Below are 18592 nucleotides of genomic sequence, written 5' to 3' on the forward strand. Positions count from 1 at the left end.
GCAATTCCAAGTGTGGAGTTCTTGCATACGTCACATGCCCATGAAGCTGGTCCTGCCTGTCGTGTCTTATGCTCCATTTTTCATAAGAAAAGCCTGTTTTCAACAACGACCAGAATCATTTTCTAGTATTGCTTTTCTCCTGATGGTGTATGATGGACATAGAATAATTTTACAAATGCCCTTTTTCTTTTAACTGGTAGCCTCCAAAAGTAAATTACTGATAACTTTCTGAAGTCCTGTACTTAATGGTATTTTTTGTGTTTTGTGCTTTGCCCATCCAGTTTAGAACATAACCTATGGAAACTGTATTACTTCTGATTAATCAGTTTAGTCACATCAGTAAATACCAATACAGTCATCCCTCAGAATCCATGGGGTATTGATTCCAAGACCCCTACAGATACCAATATCCATGGTTGCTCAAGTCCATTATATAAAATGGCATAGTATTTGCATATAACCTATGCACATCGTCCCATATACTTTAAATCACCTCTACATTACTTATAATTCCTAATATAATGTAAATGCTATGTAAATACAAGTTTTGCTTTTTGGAACTTTCTGGAATTTCTTTTTTTTTTTTTTTTTAATATTTTCAGTTCACAGTTGGTTGAATCTGTGGATTCGGAACCCACAGATATGGAGGGCCAACTGCTGTACTAACCTTTGAATGTAGAGAAAAAAGTTCTTCAGTTTTAACTTGCATCTTACAATGGTTGTATTACATTTTTCTTTGTGACAGTTTACCAGGGTTTGGTTTGAAATGGTTATAAAATCAACATTTGCAGAAAATGTTTTGTATTTCGTACTTAGTTTTTCTCTGCCAAAGTTTAAATTCACAAGCTTTGCTAAAACACCATTAGGTTACTAAAAAATATGTCATTTCATGCTAATGTTGAAAGTGTTTATGCTTTTGTTCACTCTTAATAATTTAATTTCTAATTAGAGCTTTGGGGATAGACAGTGAAGAAATCCCAGGGATATGCTGGATATACCCTATTCTTGGATTCCCACAGGCACCACATCCTAAATGCCCCCAAGGTAGGTATATCTTAGAGTCAGAGAACACCAGGATTTTAGGTATCTTAGAGGCCTTCTAATCCCATCTCTTCTTTGTACAAGGAAGAAAATCCAGGTCCAGAGAAAGTAGGTTGTAAAGTGACCTAGCCCTATTGGTGGAAATGCTAGGACTGAATCTTGTCTCTTAACAATAAGTCCAATGATCTTTCCACAAAACCATACCGTTTCCTGTTGTCTTCCTTGTTGGTAAAACCTACAAATCAACTAAGATTGAAATAACATTAAATTCAGACCCCTTTATTTCATATTCTTTGATGTGCTCAGAGCCCTGCGCTAGATCTGTAAGATTCCTGGGTACTGGGGTTCTTGGATCACATTTAATCACCATATTCCAGCTTCTGTGTAACTCATGGGGGCAATGATTCCTCTATTAGTTGTCCCAGATACAAAACTTTTATGGTGTTCTCCAAAAACCAGTCAGAATGTACTACAGATTTTAGGGAGGTGGGCTTGGCCACCACACATGCAACGTAAAATCCCTACTCTTAAAATGCCTTTTTTTCCCCTCAATGACCCCTTTTTTTCTCCACATACTCCAGGCTTCTCTCAAGTTTCTGTATGTTCTCTTTCCTCAACACTCTTCTCACTTCTTCTGCATACTTTTATTTTCCCGTTTTGTTCCCAGGGTCAGCGTAAGAATCACAACTCCTCTTAGATAACCATAAGGTGAAATTTAGTATCCCAACCTCTTACCAGGCTCTAGGCATAGTTTTTCATAACTAAGAATCACTGAATTGCACAGCAAAGGGATATCTATTTTTGATCTCCACCTTGAGCAATACAGATAAGCTAAAAGAAGTCTTGAAATTTTGAATTTTTCTTCTCTCTCCAATACCAATCTTTGCTAGTGAAAAAGAGCTAGTCTTTACTGATACAAATTATGTCACCACACTTAGAAGAGAAAATAGTCAGTTTTGCTTGTGAATAACAGCATTTCCCCAGAGACACTGGTTATAAAGGAAGGCCAAGATTATATATTTCCTTGTGTAGTTTAATTTTAACTGCAGTGAAAATCCACATAACTAACAGTACCTTTGACAATAAATGTCATTTGTTTTACTTGAAATATTTCTACTCTTGAGTTAAAAAATTATCAACAACAACAAAAAATTATCAACACATAAATATTTCATATATACTAAATTATCTTCAGAATGCTTCAAAAACATGTCAAAATGCTTTTTTTAATTTTTTTATTTCCTTCAAAACATAGTTGTTTTTATATTTTCCAAAGAGCTGAACAGTTTAAAATTTATAATAGTCTTCTGATCAAAGTGATGTAATACAGCCTAGACATTACTCTGTTGGGATTCTAACAGCAGTGTTGCTCATGTCTACCCCAGACACTGCTTGTTTTTTCCCCAGATTAAAGACTTAAAGCAGATTTTTTAAAGTCTAAAATAAAACCTATGAGAAAATACAAACAAATTTCTTACACAGTTTTCTTCAAAGAAGGTTAAATATGCTCCAGAAACATAGAAATTTTCTATCAAGTCACTTCTTTTCATAATTATTAGATTTTTAAAGTAAATGTGAGTTCTGTAAATAGCCTGTGTTACATTAGCACAACCAAGTAGTAACATCTGTGTTCTGAACAGACTGTGTACTAGTTATTAAATCATTTTACCAAAAGTCTAAAACCTATTCTAGTAATTCTTTTTCTCTACAAATGCCCTTGAGAAACAGATGGGTATGATTTTATAAGTAAATATTATTTACTTTCGGTACAGTCCATTCTTCATTCTTAAGAACACATCAGAAATAACCCATTGCTTTCCCTGCTCAACTGTGTCACCATCAATGTTTGTTGTTTTTTTTCTATGTATCTATAACCCAGGTTATTCTCAAGCCAAGGGTACTTTTGTTGCTCTGTGAACCACTTTTTCTCCTGTCCTTTGGGGGTAGATAATTAGAAAAGGACTGTACTCCGTATCACAGTGTAAAGACAATGGAATGTGAATCCATTGTGGTTTAGTAATCCTGGCATTGCTAGGGCAGTAATTTCCTAAGGACTTACAGGACAAGACCAATGACGTGATACTAATTGTAACTTTGATCACACTAATTTCCAATTTAATGCTTTAGGACTGAAGCTAATTATAACCAGAAAAGCTTGTACATTTTCCTCAGCCATTTCAACCCACTTAATTTACATCTAACTTTGTACCCTTGTTGTACATTTCACATATTCTAAGTCCAAAATGTTCAGTATTAACCTGTAAATTTAAGAATTAAAAATAAATTTATTTTAAACATTTCTTTACTATAAATGTGGTCTATACTGTGAAAACACATAAATCTGAGGACATTATCCAATCTTGCTGTTCAGATGAACATATTATCAATATTATTGATGCCACGAAAGCATAGTGTAATCCATTTCAAAGCTTTTTTAGTATTGTGACTCCCTTTTTATCTCATATTCAATTTATGTCCTATGTGCATCTGAACTGATACAAATATAGCAGTTAATATATTTTGGAGAAATAATATTCTTAAATATGGACTCTAGCATATATGGCCCCATAATATTATACAGCTAATGCCAATATATTAATATTCCTTTATATAATTAGTAGTTGATATAGACATAATATTTTGGTTGCTCACAAGATCGTTAACAACTTCTGCACTTTATATAAGAAAATGTTGGAATTATATATAGAGAGAAATATGTAAAGTTATATATTTAATGTTTTAGTGCTGTATGCTAAATTAATATGTAATAACATTTTAATATTAACTTTAAATAATTCATTACAATTTTTAATTACTAAATAGTGTATTTTGTAAATTTAAAAGCAATTCACAAATGGAAATCAAAATATTTTACTTAATTTAAGTGAATTTTAAGGTGCATGTAAATAAACTAATATTTTTGGTTTAGGAGATATTTTAATAAAATATATTTTAAAAGTGTTATTACAAAATAAATATTACAGAACTTATTTTTTTAATTATTTGAAGGTATTTGCTGTAGTATTTTTATATAAGTAAAGTTTGGTATTTACCACAATGAGTATACAGCTAGCTGAAAAATCCAGTCCCTGAATCACATTTCTATATCCTAATGTAATCTTCTATACTTTGGTGTGTATCTTCTAGATTTATCTCTTGTCATGCTATTTTTACATATTATTTAATATTCATGTTGCTTCCAAAGTGTCAATGTATGTTGATACTGAATGAGTGTATGTGTGTTAATACCAGATGCAATGACATGTCAAAGTATGCCAAAGGAACTTTTATTTTTCATAACATAATTCATTTTTTCTATCTCAAGAACAATCATATAACCCAATAGTCAAATTAACTGAAAGTATTTCTCTCCTGTAGTTGTCATAAAATGTCAGTCCAGGAAGTGGGTAGAAGAGGAGGTGGAAGTCACATTGGATGGAGATTTTTGGGGACAAAATCCTATCTTAGATCTGACAGACTGTAGTGATTCCAAAAAGAAAATCATATGATTCTTATGAAGATATCAAAGGTAAGAGAACCACAGTCATGGGTATAAAAAATTATAATAAATAAAAACTCAATTTTCCTTAAATTTCAGGTTGCTGATTACTCAGTTGCATGAAAATCCATTCCCATTTATTTTTCACATACAATATCATTAAAATAGTGCCCAACGAGTGTTCGCTTATGTTTGTTCTCTTCACATAGTAGTTTTCTCCAAAGCGACAATAATTATGGTTATCAGTGGATTTATAAAAATAGGTTGTGATTTTGTCATCAGTGAGGAAAGAAAAAGTTACAGTAACTGTAATTTTCATTTTCCTTCAACTTTAATTTCTTCCTTTACTCTCTTTTTCTGATTTAAGGAATAAGATTGAAGCCATGGCTTCAGCTTTAAACTTGGAAGCAGAACCTTGAATAAAATGTTTCTTATTTAAAGAAATAGAAAAATTGACATAAATTAGATGTAATACCCACATATACTTTGCACAACTACCCCTCTGACATTTAGAGTCTTAAATAAGACTTTTCAAAAAGTTAATATTATGGTCTGGCAAAATCAAATCTCAATGATGCAAACTTTATTTTTCAGCTATTTCCCAGATGAGCTAAAGTAGAAAGCTCCTATTCACACTGAAAGGGAAATTTCCATAGCAGTGTTTTATTAGAATCAAGGGGAGAAATGTATGTTTATGTATTATTTAAAAAGCAAATTAACCACAAAATTAAGTATGAAATTCCTTGCAGAAACAAAATATCTTCTCTAGTTTTCTCATTTATATGTATAGTTTTTTACTTTAATCTCACTACTATCATCTCTGTGTCTAATCTAATTATTTCAGTGATAAGAGAATGTAAATGAGGTATAACTGAAGAGAGAGAGAGTATACAAGAGTATAGAGAGGATATACAAGAGATAGTAAAATAGTTTTTAATATTTTATAATAGCAGCTATTTCTACTAAGTTATAAATGCTCATTTTAAATGGTTCAAGAAATTCCTGAAGTAATATGGCTAGCAGCCCCTCAACTCAATTCAGCCCCACTCAGATGGTGTTAGAATATAATAAACTTGATATATACCCTCTCATACTTCCGGCCATACTTGAGTGATGGAAACATGTTAGGAATTTAACCAGTTATTTTAACTAAGACCAATTAACAGTGACAAACAAGACAGGCATATTTCTCTTTCACATGTAAGCCTGGGCTTGTGCATGGTTTAGGCAGTATAGTGCCTCTGCCCCTCAAGATTATCAGGGATTCAGGTTCCTTTTCTCTTGTTGCTCCACCATCCACTAAGTTGTCCTCATCTGCATGATCAGTTCTACAGTCATGTCCACAGTGAAGAGCAAGCTGGTTCCCTTTAAAGCCATGACCTGAAGATGCATATGTGATTTCTACTTCTATCCCACTGGTGAGACCTCAGTCATATGGGCACACCTAGCTGCACTTGAGGCTGGGAAATGCCTCTTGACAGACCCAGATAAAACTGGGGGACATTCTATTATGAAAAAAGAGGAAAAGAGAGAAAGTAAATATTGGGGGGACAATTAGCAGTCTCTGCCATATTTTATTTGCTGTGAACTGTTAAAATCTATCATCAGTCCATCCGAAAGTACTTAATGAGGACCTATTATACATCAAGTGTTTTCCTGGGCATGGAAATTCACACATACCCCTATCCCTCTCCTACCATCAGACTGGTATCCCCACTCTGTAGGATAAAGTTCCAGTCAGTTTCTGGTCAACATCTCAAATCGCCTACTGAGATGAGGATCCAGGTTTAACTGGCTGGCTCTGCACAGCCACTGTTGCCGTGAACCGAGCACCACCCTCCATTCTCCAGTTCTCTCAGCCACCTATCTGATATAAAGTATTGTCACTCTGTCTGTGCCTTCTACCATACCCCAAACCCAGATTAGAACCTTTCTGATATCCATATCAGTTTATTTATTAAGCACTTAGTCTTCCAAGAACAGTGCTAAGTGTTTTATGTTTTGTATTTATTGTATTATTATAGAACTTATCATCAAAGAAACCCTATGAAGCACATAGTATCCCTGTATTTTTATTTTACAAGTGAGGAAATCTAAGTAAAAGAAGTTTAGTGACTTGTCCAGGGTCCTACAATGCAGCAGTGGAAGGGATAATGCATGAATCCAGGCCTGACTATTTTTTAAAACCGTTTTAAAAAATACTTTAGATTTAAAACCTAAAGATGAAATAGTAGGTTCTGAGCTGTTCATATTGGCATCAGGCCTAACCTAATTGCTTTTTCTTCTAAAGCCCTGTAGAAATCAAAAACTTTTACAAGGGAAAAGCTTTCTAAGAGGTTCCCTAGCATAAGGTATAATGCCCGGTACAAAGTGGCCAATCAGTAAACAAAGAGTTGTTTCAGCTTTCCCTTTATTATCACACTCTCTTCTATTTTACTTTGTACTCTGTTTTATCCTGTTGCTCTTTTTTTCAGTAGTAGTGTTTACACATTGCTTGCTGAATAAAAAATGACTTTGCAACATATAAAAGTACCAATACCCATCAATTTTTCACCTATAAAAATATCTATTCTGTATGAAATGATATTTGATCACTTTTACCTACTAAAATGTTTTTGTTTTGTTTTGTTTTTTTGCGGTAAGTGGGCCTCTCACTGCTGTGGCCTCTCCTGTTGCGGAGCACAGGCTCCGGACGCGCAGGCTCAGCGGCCATGGCTCACGAGCCTAGCCGCTCCACGGCATGTGGGATCTTCCCGGACTGGGGCACGAACCCATGTCCCCTGCAACGGCAGGCGGACTCTCAACCACTGCACCACCAGGGAAGCCTTACTAAAATGTTTTTGACGTGATTCAATCTATATAAAATAATCTTGAATTACATTCACCATTTGTTCCCTACTGTCATTCTAGCCTGTTTATCTTTATTTGCTTAAACTGTAATATGTAGAGCTAGGGAATATTTATTTCTCTGCTTTTCTATGCAGGCCTGCTTTCTCCTCTCTTTGCAGGTCTCCTTTCTCTGCCTGCTCATTGACTTATACACATGGCTCCATCACGCTTAATCAACACTTCCATTTGCTTCATGAAACCCTTGGTGTCTTCCAAAAAAGATTATCCAAACTGGGGTTCTATTATTTGCAAATAAACATTCTGAGAGTAAATGTAGAAGAGGAACTAGAAATAATAAATATTTCTTAAATGAATTACAAAAATGTCAGAATAATCTCCCCTACACACTTTCACTATAAAATTTGCAAGGCAATATTTGAAAAGCTGGAGATGGAATTATGAAATGAGTATCTATGTTATATGTATCCAATGTATTTCAAAAGATCTTTGGAATTCCAAAAATATTAGTTCACCCTAACTGTGTTCTTTTTATTTACTGGCTAGTTATAGAGAGTATGAAGTATGTGAGAGTTGGAGATAGTAATGCAGTTACTAGGTTGCACAATGAGATATTTAATTCTTAATTATATTAACTTATTATTTTTTCCCTTTGGTTGAATTTTAGTTTTGTCATTGCAAAATGCCAGTGTAATCACGAACTGCTTAAATTTATAAAAAGTAAAATAAATTTACATGAGGAGAGGGAAATTTTCCATTTCAGTGCCTGTTCAGTTATTCTCTATTTCAAAGAACTATCCATTAATAATGGAATCAGACTGATACAAAGCATTTCCATTTATCTCAAAAAAGTTATTATAAATTGGATATAGTAGTGAATCATGTAGTGACATTAGACAAATGTAGGAAATGTAATCATTAATTAAATGAAATTCTGGTGGCTTTCTTTTCTTCAACTGATAGACAATACTCAAAGAAAATTCTGATTGTTTATACATACCAGGGATAAGAATATTAGTGTAGATTAACCTCAGAATTCAGATGTGTAATACAACTTCCAATTTCTTGTGATAAATAAATGTAAGTACTTTCTTATTAAAATAGAAAATAATTTTAGTAAGCAGCCAACCTATAATAATTGTACCCCAGTGAATGTCCAGTTTCTTTCTGAAGTGAAACCATTGTTTTGTGTGTCATCCTGCTATGCTTCAGTGAATTTTTTTAAGGGGGGGTTCTTTATTCTTTTTTTAAAATACATTTATTTATTTATGGCTGCATTGGGTCTTTGTTGCTGTACGCGGGCTTTCTCTAGTTGTGGCGAGCAGAGACAACTCTGTTGTGGTGCACAGGCTTCTCACTGCGGTGGTTTCTCTTGTTGCAGAGCACGAGCTCTAGGTGCGTGGGCTTCAGTAGTTGTGGTTTGCTGGCTCAGTAGTTGTGGCTCACGGGCTCTAGAGCACAGGCTTAGTAGTTGGGACACACAGGCTTAGGTGTTCTGCGGCATGTGGGATCTTCCTGGACCAGGACTCGAACCCATGTCTCCTGCATTGGAAGGTGGATTCTTAACCACTGCACTACCAGGGAAGTCCGCTTCTGTGAATATTAATAGTTTAGTGTTCAAGCCTTGATTTTTATTTGAAATCTATCCTGTTGAAGGCAAAATGTTGATGCTTCTATGACATGAAGTGGAAAGGAAGGTAAAGAAATGCTTGTATCCAGGACTCATCTTACTATGTTCTTGCTACTTTAAATTGCTTAAATTGTACTCTTGTCAGGTTGCAAGCTAAAGAAATTATAATTCTGATAATAGAAATTGATTAAATCTTATTACCTGAAAAAAATCCGCTTCCTCCTAGATAAGCAGGGTCTATAAGGAAGCTGCCAACATCATTTTGAGAGGTTTGAAAGGTATGTTAGGAAAACAGTCTCTCTCAAATAGCTCTTGAAAATACACCTTTTGATATGGTTTATATTTTACTGCTTCATTACTTTTCATGATGAAAAGTAATGCTTACTATTGAAAATTACTATTTGAAAGGCTTGCAAGCTTATCTCTTCCCATCATTCTCTCTAAAATAGCTTTTTCTCTGCTCAGGACCCCTGAACGCGAGAAGCTATCTATTTTTTGGCAAAAGACATTTTAATTGGTGAACGTTTATTTCTGTTCTGAAGCATGTCTTGCTATACAGAAGTACGTTTGTTCAGTCCCCTCTCAACTTTAATGTTTTTCTCTGTCTTAGTGTCTTTTCTCTGAATATTTAATAAATCAGTTGACCTCTCTCTTTTCTGAGTTCCTTAAAAGCATCTGGTAATAACTGGATTCCTTTCACTGCTGTTATTCCAAAGATGTAACCAACTTACATGCACTCTCTGTAATTCTCCCTGCTCGCCCTTTCCTTCTCACCTATTTCTTTGTGGAGGGACGAGTCTGGTCACAAGTCTGAATACTATTTTAGACTTTATGCAAAGGCAAACCAGCTACTTCCACCTACGTGTGTCATTTAATTATAGTTTACTCAACACATTATATAGAATTCAAAAGAATCATGTTGTTTAAGTCATTTTGTACTTCCTGTAGTCTCTTAAATCCCTTATGGTGGAAATTAGAGCACTTCACTCTGTGGCTTGAACTTTGATGGGGCTTTTTTAGGTGTGATCATTAATTACACCCTGTATTCCCTCATCCGAATTTATAAACATCTGAGAAATAGATGTAGAAATAAAGCAGATGGAGATCAAAAGGTACCTTTATATAAAGGTGAACTGGAAAATGACTTTGGATTTGTTTGGGCTTATTAATACCTTCCACCAAAATCAAGTGCATTAACCCCAACCTAGCCAGTTGTAGACTCCCTATAGGAATAAACAACCAACACATGAAGAAGGAAGAGAAAGTGTACATCCTGGATTCAGGACATCGGGAAAGAAATAAAAGGGTCTGCTCATCTGCTCATGCTTCATTTCTTCACCCAAATTCACGGATCAGATATGTTGCTTTTACTTGGATGGCAAATCATGATGGAGGAGGCAGATTGATGCTGAGATTTTTTTTCCTCCCATACCTTTCCCTTCTAGTGAGTGAATAAGCCTCTCTATGTAAACATGATCAGTAGGAAATAAGGATCCCCACCACTGCCTTCCCATTATTTCCCTTTATCTTCATCATCTTCTTTCCCTGAGAGTCCAATAAAACTATCAAACCTCATTAAATGAAAATACCAGGACCTCTCTGTTCTCTTTCCACCCTGACTCCTCACACACACCATTGAGTTAATGAAGATTGATCGCTTTCATATCTTTTTTATTCAGCAACAATCTAGGGAGCATCTTTGCTCCCAGGTATTATGTTGAGTCCCAGAGATGCCAAAATTTAACAAGACACAAACTGTTGTGAAGGAATTCAAAAAACATCTATCCAATATGTTGGATTTATGCACCTGTACTATTTAAATCAATTGGGGTTGCCCTACTGGGATAATACTTATATTTTTAGACTGTATTTTGAAATGTCACTTCTATAAGACTACAAATTATACTGTGTGGACAGAATTTCCCCTATAGTTGTGTTTATTCTTCCTAAGTAACTCCTAGTCCGTGCCTTCTTTGTGCCTCTCTGGAGATTAGTTCGGTGACGCTCTCTCTATGGGACTTTTTCTGTGAGAGTAGTTTTGCCATTGAACTGCATAACAGATTCATGCCTCTTCCTGTTATTTCCCAGTGTTCAGTAGCTTGAGGCTGTTTTTCTTTGATTAATCTATTGTCTTTTTTTGTGCCTGATTTGCTGATTTATGTGTCACACTGGTCGCCATTTCACCCCCCAGGCCAGTCATCTTGTTGCATGTTGTTTACGTGTTGAGTGTAAACACCCATGTTGGGTTTGGTCTGTGATCACAAACAGCTCCTGAGAAGCTCGTCATTGGCCCTCCCATGACCCCACATTGGCCTCTAGACTTGATCCTTTCCTCTGCTTCTCTTCATTTTGCTTTCTCTACTCAACGCACTCCATTAAGCCTTCTGTCCTAACTACTCTAATGAGAGTACCCCTGACAAGATTGTCAACCTTATCCAATATGCCTAATCCAGTGGTCAGATTTGTGTTCTGAGCTTACGCATCGGCAGCATTTACCAGTTGACCCAGTTAAAGAAATTTCTGTTCTTGGCTTTCATGACTAGCTTTATTTATCTCTCCCTTCTCCATCTCTGTTGTTGGCTCCTCTTCCTCTGATCAGGATCTAAATGTTTGAGTGACCCAGGCCTCTGCCCTGAGGGCCATCACACCCGCTTGCGCAGGTGGTGGCCTGCACATTTCCAGATGCAGCTGCTGATGGCGTCTTCTCAGCAGTTGTGCCACTTGACAGGCCTGGTATCCTAGGTTGTGACACCTGAACACAGACAGCTTGGGTTCTTCCATTTAGTCTCTGTAGGGCCTTGACAAAATTACTTTAGTTCTCTATAAACTTTGTTTCTTCAATTGTAGTATGGAGATAGTAATGGTATCTATTTCATAGGATATTTTTTTAAGATTAAGTGCAAATGCATAGAATCCTTAAAAGTGCCTGATTCTCAGTAAGTGTCTCAGAAGTGTTAGATATTACCATTATTATCATTTAAAGCTCTGTTTGGGCATTCTCTGACAGTGATGTAACTAGAGGGCCCATCTTCGGTCACTGACAAATGACATGTTGAGATGGAAACATGATTCTTTCAATGTCATTCAGTGGGTTTTGTCATTAATACACAAAAGAATATTCTATCAAAAAAGAAAGTACAAAAATGTGGTACCTAAATCTTAGAGTCTGAAATTGGGTGCTAATTGCTAAAAGGTTAGATAAAATATTTATGTTACAAGAAGTTCCTTTATCTTTTATTTCTGGTTTCTTGTTTAAAATGAAACATGTAAGAAGAGCATCAGCTATGTGGCCACTTTCTTCCTTTAATTTTCATTTTGTAGTTTACTGTGCTTGCAGTTGTATAAAAGGACCATGCAGTTATTTTAAGTTAATCAAAATGTTTGGTCTATTAAATGACCTTATGAAAGTGCAGTAAAGCATGTAAATGAAATACCCCTTCAAAAAGGTACACAATTTTGTAAAAAAATAATAAGAATGTGCAGACGGCACATTCTTCATTATCTGTTCAAAGAAAATAGCTTTAGGTAGTTTATCCAGTATCCTCTTTTCTTTGAATACCTTGTTGTCGTCATCCTATTTCAGATTTGTCTTCAGTACTCCATTCATTCCTTGTATGATTACTATGTTCTTTCAAACAAATGTAGATGCCTGTTATTAATGAAGAGACAACTATAGAAATTTAGGGAAGGAACATGAATAATATTGTTCTTTATACTTTGATATTCATTTCTATATCATTGAGACATTTTGGTTCGGTTTACTATGAAACGTATTTCTTACAGATTAAAATATATATGGTATAAAATACATAATTTCAAAGTACATTTTGCAAATAAATTGGTTAAAATTCAGTAATTTTTGATTATTTATCATATTTAATCAAGCGTTCTCTTTTTTAAAATTACTAATATTCTTCCACATTGAATAAAATGCAGTCATTGCCCTGAGAAAATTCACCCAAGTAATAGGCACCCTTGGCCAACATAGTGCCCATTGCATGATTTATGGGCATCATGATACAAGCACTAGATTGAATGATAATTATGCAGGCATAATATCTGGATGGAGACATACCCCTCTTATTCAATATAATGACCTTGCTGTCATACCCAAATGATTATTACCATCATTATTTTATGAGACAGTAGATGATCAATAGATAGATAGAAAGATATAGATATAGATATCTCATATTCTACAATTCTCTGAAACCTGTTTGATTAAATATTTTGTATGTATCAATATGTTAAGGGTATGAATACAGTACTGAAGTGATAAGCTCATGATTCTAGTTACCAGTCAGGACTGCTCATGTAGCTGCCACTTCACACATCACAGGGCATTGCTTGAGCTTAATCTACATCTTCCTCTCACCCTTGTGAAAGTCACCACATGGCCTGAACTACTGCAGAAACTTCATTACCTTCTCTCCTAATCCCATTTTGCTCAATTTACCATTCAACGATCACATCACTTCCATACTTAAAACATTCAGTAGGCTCTTGTTATTTTTAGAAGTCCCAAATCGTCACTGTACCCTGCATGGTCTTGCCTATTTTGCCCATTTCATCTCTTGACAAGTTCTTCCTACTCCCTTTTGCTCCACCTGCTTAAGTCCTTTCTCAAATGAGCCAAGGTGGTTTCCACCATGGAAAAATTCCCCATGCTGCTCTGATGCCTAGGAGGCATTTACTTTCTCTCTACATCCAGGAAACCCTTATCGCCTTTCAACTTTGGTGTACTGGTCACCTCCTCAGGACCTTAGAAGTCAAGTTCCCAGGACCTTTGCTCTCATAGTCTCTTCTGCTTCTCCATAGTAGCCGTTATCACAGTAGTCATTTAAAAACTAGTGATATAATTGGTAGTTTATTGGCAGTTTTTCCCTCCCAATCATAAAGTTCCACGAGGACAAGAACCTTATTTGTCATTTCAAGGAAAGCTTTCAATTATTATTCATTGAATGAATAAAGAAATGAAAATATAAATGATAAGAAAAACGTTTTTAAAGTCTGTTTAGATGTTGGCTGTGGAAACAAAATTATCTGCCTCATATTCATGAATTTAGCCGTAGCTAGGAAGTTTTACTGGGGCAAATTCTACAGGTCTTAGTGAGCAGTTTATGAAAATCATCAGAGAATGGGAGACCATTGAAAATGGGAAGTGCTTTTAGACAAGCCTGTGATAACCATTATATATTGTAAAATACAAAAAAAAAAGGTTAGTAAATATTTCAGTACCTGTTAAAACACAATTGAAATTAAATATATATTTATCCTATTAATTTCATGAGTTCAAATCTTTTCTTTTTAACATCTTTATTGGAGTATAATTGCTTTACAATTGTGTGTTAGTTTCTGCTTTATAACAAAGTGAATCAATTATACATATACATATGTTCCCATATCTCTTCCCTCTTGCATCTCCCTCCCTCCCACCCTCCCTATCCCACCCCTCTAGGTGGTCACAAAGCACCGAGGTGATCTCCCTGTGCTATGCGGCTGCTTCCCACTAGCTATCTATTTTATGTTTGGTAGTGTATATATATGTCCATGCCACGCTCTCACTTTGTCCCAGCTTGCCCTTCCCCATCCCCATATCCTCAAGTCCATTCTCTAGTAGGTCTGTGTCTTTATTCCCGTCTTACCCCTAGGTTCTTCGTGACATTTTTTTTTCTTAGATTCCATATATATGTGTTAGCATACGGTATTTGTCTTTCTCTTTCTGACTTACTTCACTCTGTATGACAGACTCTAGGTCCATCCACCTCACCACAAATAACTCAATTTCATTTCTTTTTATGGCTGAGTAATATTCCATTGTATACATATGCCACATCTTCTTTATCCATTCATTCGTTGATGGACACTTAGGTTGCTTCCATCTCCTGGCTATTGTAAATAGAGCTGCAATGAACCTTTTAGTACATGACTCTTTTTGAATTATGGTTTTCTCAGGGTATATGCCCAGTAGTGGGATTGCTGGGTCGTATGGTAGTTCTATTTTTAGTTTTTTTTTTTTTTTTAAACATCTTTATTGGGGTATAATTGCTTTACAATGGTGTGTTAGTTTCTGCTTTATAACAAAGTGAATCAGCTATACATATACATATGTTCCCATATGTCTTCCCTCTTGCGTCTCCCTCCCTCCCACTCTCCCCATCCCACCCTTCCAGGCTGTCACAAAGCACCGAGCCAATATCCCTGTGCCTTGCGGCTGCTTCCCCCCAGCTATCTACCTTACTACGTTTGTTAGTGTGTATATGTCCATGACTCTTCTCGCCCTATCAAAACTCACCCTTCCCCCTCCCCATATCCTCAAGTCCGTTCTCCAGTAGGTCTGCGTCTTTATTCCTGTCTTACCCCTAGGTTCTTCATGACATTTTTTTCCCTTAAATTCCATATATATGTGTTAGCATACGGTATTTGTCCTTTTCTTTCTGACTTACTTCACTCTGTATGACAGACTCTAGGTCTATCCATCTCATTACAAATAGCTCAATTTCATTTCTTTTTAAGGCTGAGTAATATTCCATTGTGTATATGTGCCACATCTTCTTTATCCATTCATCCGATGATGGGCGCTTAGGTTGTTTCCATCTCCGGGCTATTGTAAATAGAGCTGCAATGAACATTTTGGTACATGACTCTTTTTGAATTTTGGTTTTCTCAGGGTATATGCCCAGTAGTGGGATTGCTGGGTCATATGGTAATTCTATTTGTAGTTCTTTAAGGAACCTCCATACTGTTCTCCATAGTGGCTGAACCATTTCACATTCCCACCAGCAGTGCAAGAGTGGCCCCTTTTCTCCACACCCTCTCCAGCATTTATTGTTTATAGATTTTTTGATGATGGCCATTCTGACTGGTGTGAGATGATATCTCATTGTAGTTTTGATTTGCATTTCTCTAATGATTAATGATGTTGAGCATTCTTTCATGTGTTTGTTGGCATTCTGTATATCTTCTTTGGAGAAATGTCTATTTAGGTCTTCTGCCCATTTTTGGATGGGGTTGTTTGTTTTTTTGTTATTGAGCTGCATGAGCTGCTTGTAAATTTTGGAGATTAATCCTTTGTCAGTTGCTTCATTTGCAAATGTTTTCTCCCATTCTGAGGGTTGTCTTTTGGTCTTGGTTATGGTTTCCTTTGCTGTGCAAAAGCTTTGAAGTTTCATTAGGTCCCATTTGTTTATTTTTGTTTTTATTTCCATTACTCTAGGAGGTGGGTCAGAAAGGATCTTGCTGTGATTTATGTCATAGAGTGTTCTTCCTATGTTTTCTTCTAAGAGTTTGATAGTTTCTGGCCTTACATTTAGGTCTTTAATCCATTTTGAGCTTATTTTTGTGTATGGTGTTAGGGAGTGATCTAATCTCATACTTTTACATGTACCTGTCCAGTTTTCCCAGCACCATTTATTGAAGAGGCTGTCCTTTCTCCACTGTACATTCCTGCCTCCTTTATCAAAGATAAGGTGTCCATATGTGCGTGGGTTTATCTCTGGGCTTTCTATCCTGTTCCACTGATCTATCTTTCTGTTTTTGTGCCAGTACCATACTGTCTTGATTACTGTTGCTTTGTAATATAGTCTGAAGTCAGGGAGCCTGATTCCTCCAGCTCCTTTTTTCGTTCTCAAGATTGCTTTGGCTATTCGGGGTCTTTTGTGTTTCCATACAAATTGCGAAATTTTTTGTTCTAGTTCTGTGAAAAATGCCAGTGGTAGTTTGATAGGGATTGCATTGAATCTGTAGATTGCTTTGGGTAGTAGATTCATTTTCACAATGTTGATTCTTCCCATCCAAGAACATGGTATATCTCTCCATCTATTTGTATCATCTTTAATTTCTTTCATCAGTGTCTTATAATTTTCTGCATACAGGTCTTTCGTATCCTTAGGTAGGTTTATTCCTAGATATTTTATTCTTTTTGTTGCAATGGTAAATGGGAGTGTTTTCTTGATTTCACTTTCAGATTTTTCATCATTAGTATATAGGAATGCCAGAGATTTCTGTGCATTAATTTTGTATCCTGCTACTTTACCAAATTCATTGATTAGCTCTAGTAGTTTTCTGGTAGCATCTTTAGGATTCTCTATGTATAGTATCATGTCATCTGCAAACAGTGACAGCTTTACTTCTTCTTTTCCGATTTGGATTCCTTTTATTTCCTTTTCTTCTCTGATTGCTGTGGCTAAAACTTCCAAAACTATGTTGAATAAGAGTGGTGAGAGTGGGCAACCTTGTCTTGTTCCTGATCTTAGTGGAAATGCTTTCAGTTTTTCACCATTGAGGATGATGTTTGCTGTGGGCTTGTCATACATGGCCTTTATTATGTTGAGGAAAGTTCCCTCTATGCCTACTTTCTGGAGGGTTTTTATCATAAATGGGTGTTGAATTTTGTCGAAAGCTTTCTCTGCATCTATTGAGATGATCATATGGTTTTTCTCCTTCAATTTGTTAATATGGTTTATCACATTGATAGATTTGCGTATATTGAAGAATCCTTGCATTCCTGGAATAAACCCCACTTGATCATGGTGTATGATCCTTTTAATGTGCTGTTGGATTCTGTTTGCTAGTATTTTGTTGAGGATTTTTGCATCTATGTTCATCAGTGATATTGGCCTGTAGTTTTCTTTCTTTGTGACATCCTTGTCTGGTTTTGGTATCAAGGTGATGCTGGCCTCGTAGAAGGAATTTGGGAGTGTTCCTCCCTCTGCTATATTTTGGAAGAGTTCGAGAAGGATAGGTGTTAGCTCTTCTCTAAACGTTTGATAGAATTCACCTGTGAAGCCCTCTGGTCCTGGGCTTTTGTTTGTTGGAAGGTTTTTAATCACAGTTTCAATTTCAGTGCTTGTGATTGGTCTGTTCATATTTTCTATTTCTTCCTGATTCAGTCTTGGCAGGTTGTGCATTTCTAAGAATTTGTCCATTTCTTCCAGATTGTCCATTTTATTGGCATAGAGTTGCTTGTAGTAATCTCTCATGATTTTTTTTATTTCTGCAGTGTCAGTTGTTACTTCTCCTTTTTCATTTCTAATTCTATTGATTTGAGTCTTCTCCCTTTTTTTCTTGATGAGTCTGGCTAGCGGTTTATCTATTTTGTTTATCTTCTCTTCTCAAAGAACCAGCTTTTAGTTTTATTGATCTTTGCTATCGTCTCCTTCATTTCTTTTTCATTTATTTCTGATCTGATTTTTATGATTTCTTTCCTTCTGCTAGCTTTGGGGTTTTTTTGTTCTTCTTTCTCTAATTGCTTGAGGTGCAAGGTTAGGTTGTTTATTCGAGATGTTTCCTGCTTCTTAAGGTGGGCTTGTATTGCTATAAACTTCCCCCTTAGAACTGCTTTTGCTGCATCCCATAGGTTTTGGGTCGTTGTGTCTCCATTGTCATTTGTTTCTAGGTATTTTTTTATTTCCTCTTTGATTTCTTCAGTGATCACTTCATTATTAAGTAGTGTATTGTTTAGCCTCCATGTGTTTGTATTTTTTACAGATCTTTTCCTGTAATTGATATCTAGTCTCATGGCATTGTGGTCGGAAAAGATACTTGATACAATTTCAGTTTTCTTAAATTTACCA

The 18592-nt window shown here is 35.7% G+C and overlaps 1 protein-coding gene across 1 annotated transcript in view; it reads left to right on the forward strand.

Annotated features, from left to right (window-relative positions):
* Positions 1–18592, forward strand: part of CFAP47 (cilia and flagella associated protein 47) — a 503782-nt gene that overhangs the window by 464134 nt on the left and 21056 nt on the right. The window contains 3 exon segments of the mRNA XM_065900147.1: positions 950–1044; positions 4420–4519; positions 4521–4570. Of these exon segments, the coding sequence (XP_065756219.1) occupies positions 950–1044; positions 4420–4519; positions 4521–4570 (245 nt within the window).

The sequence above is a fragment of the Phocoena phocoena genome, chromosome X (genome assembly GCF_963924675.1).
Source record: "Phocoena phocoena chromosome X, mPhoPho1.1, whole genome shotgun sequence".
NCBI lineage: Eukaryota > Metazoa > Chordata > Mammalia > Artiodactyla > Phocoenidae > Phocoena > Phocoena phocoena.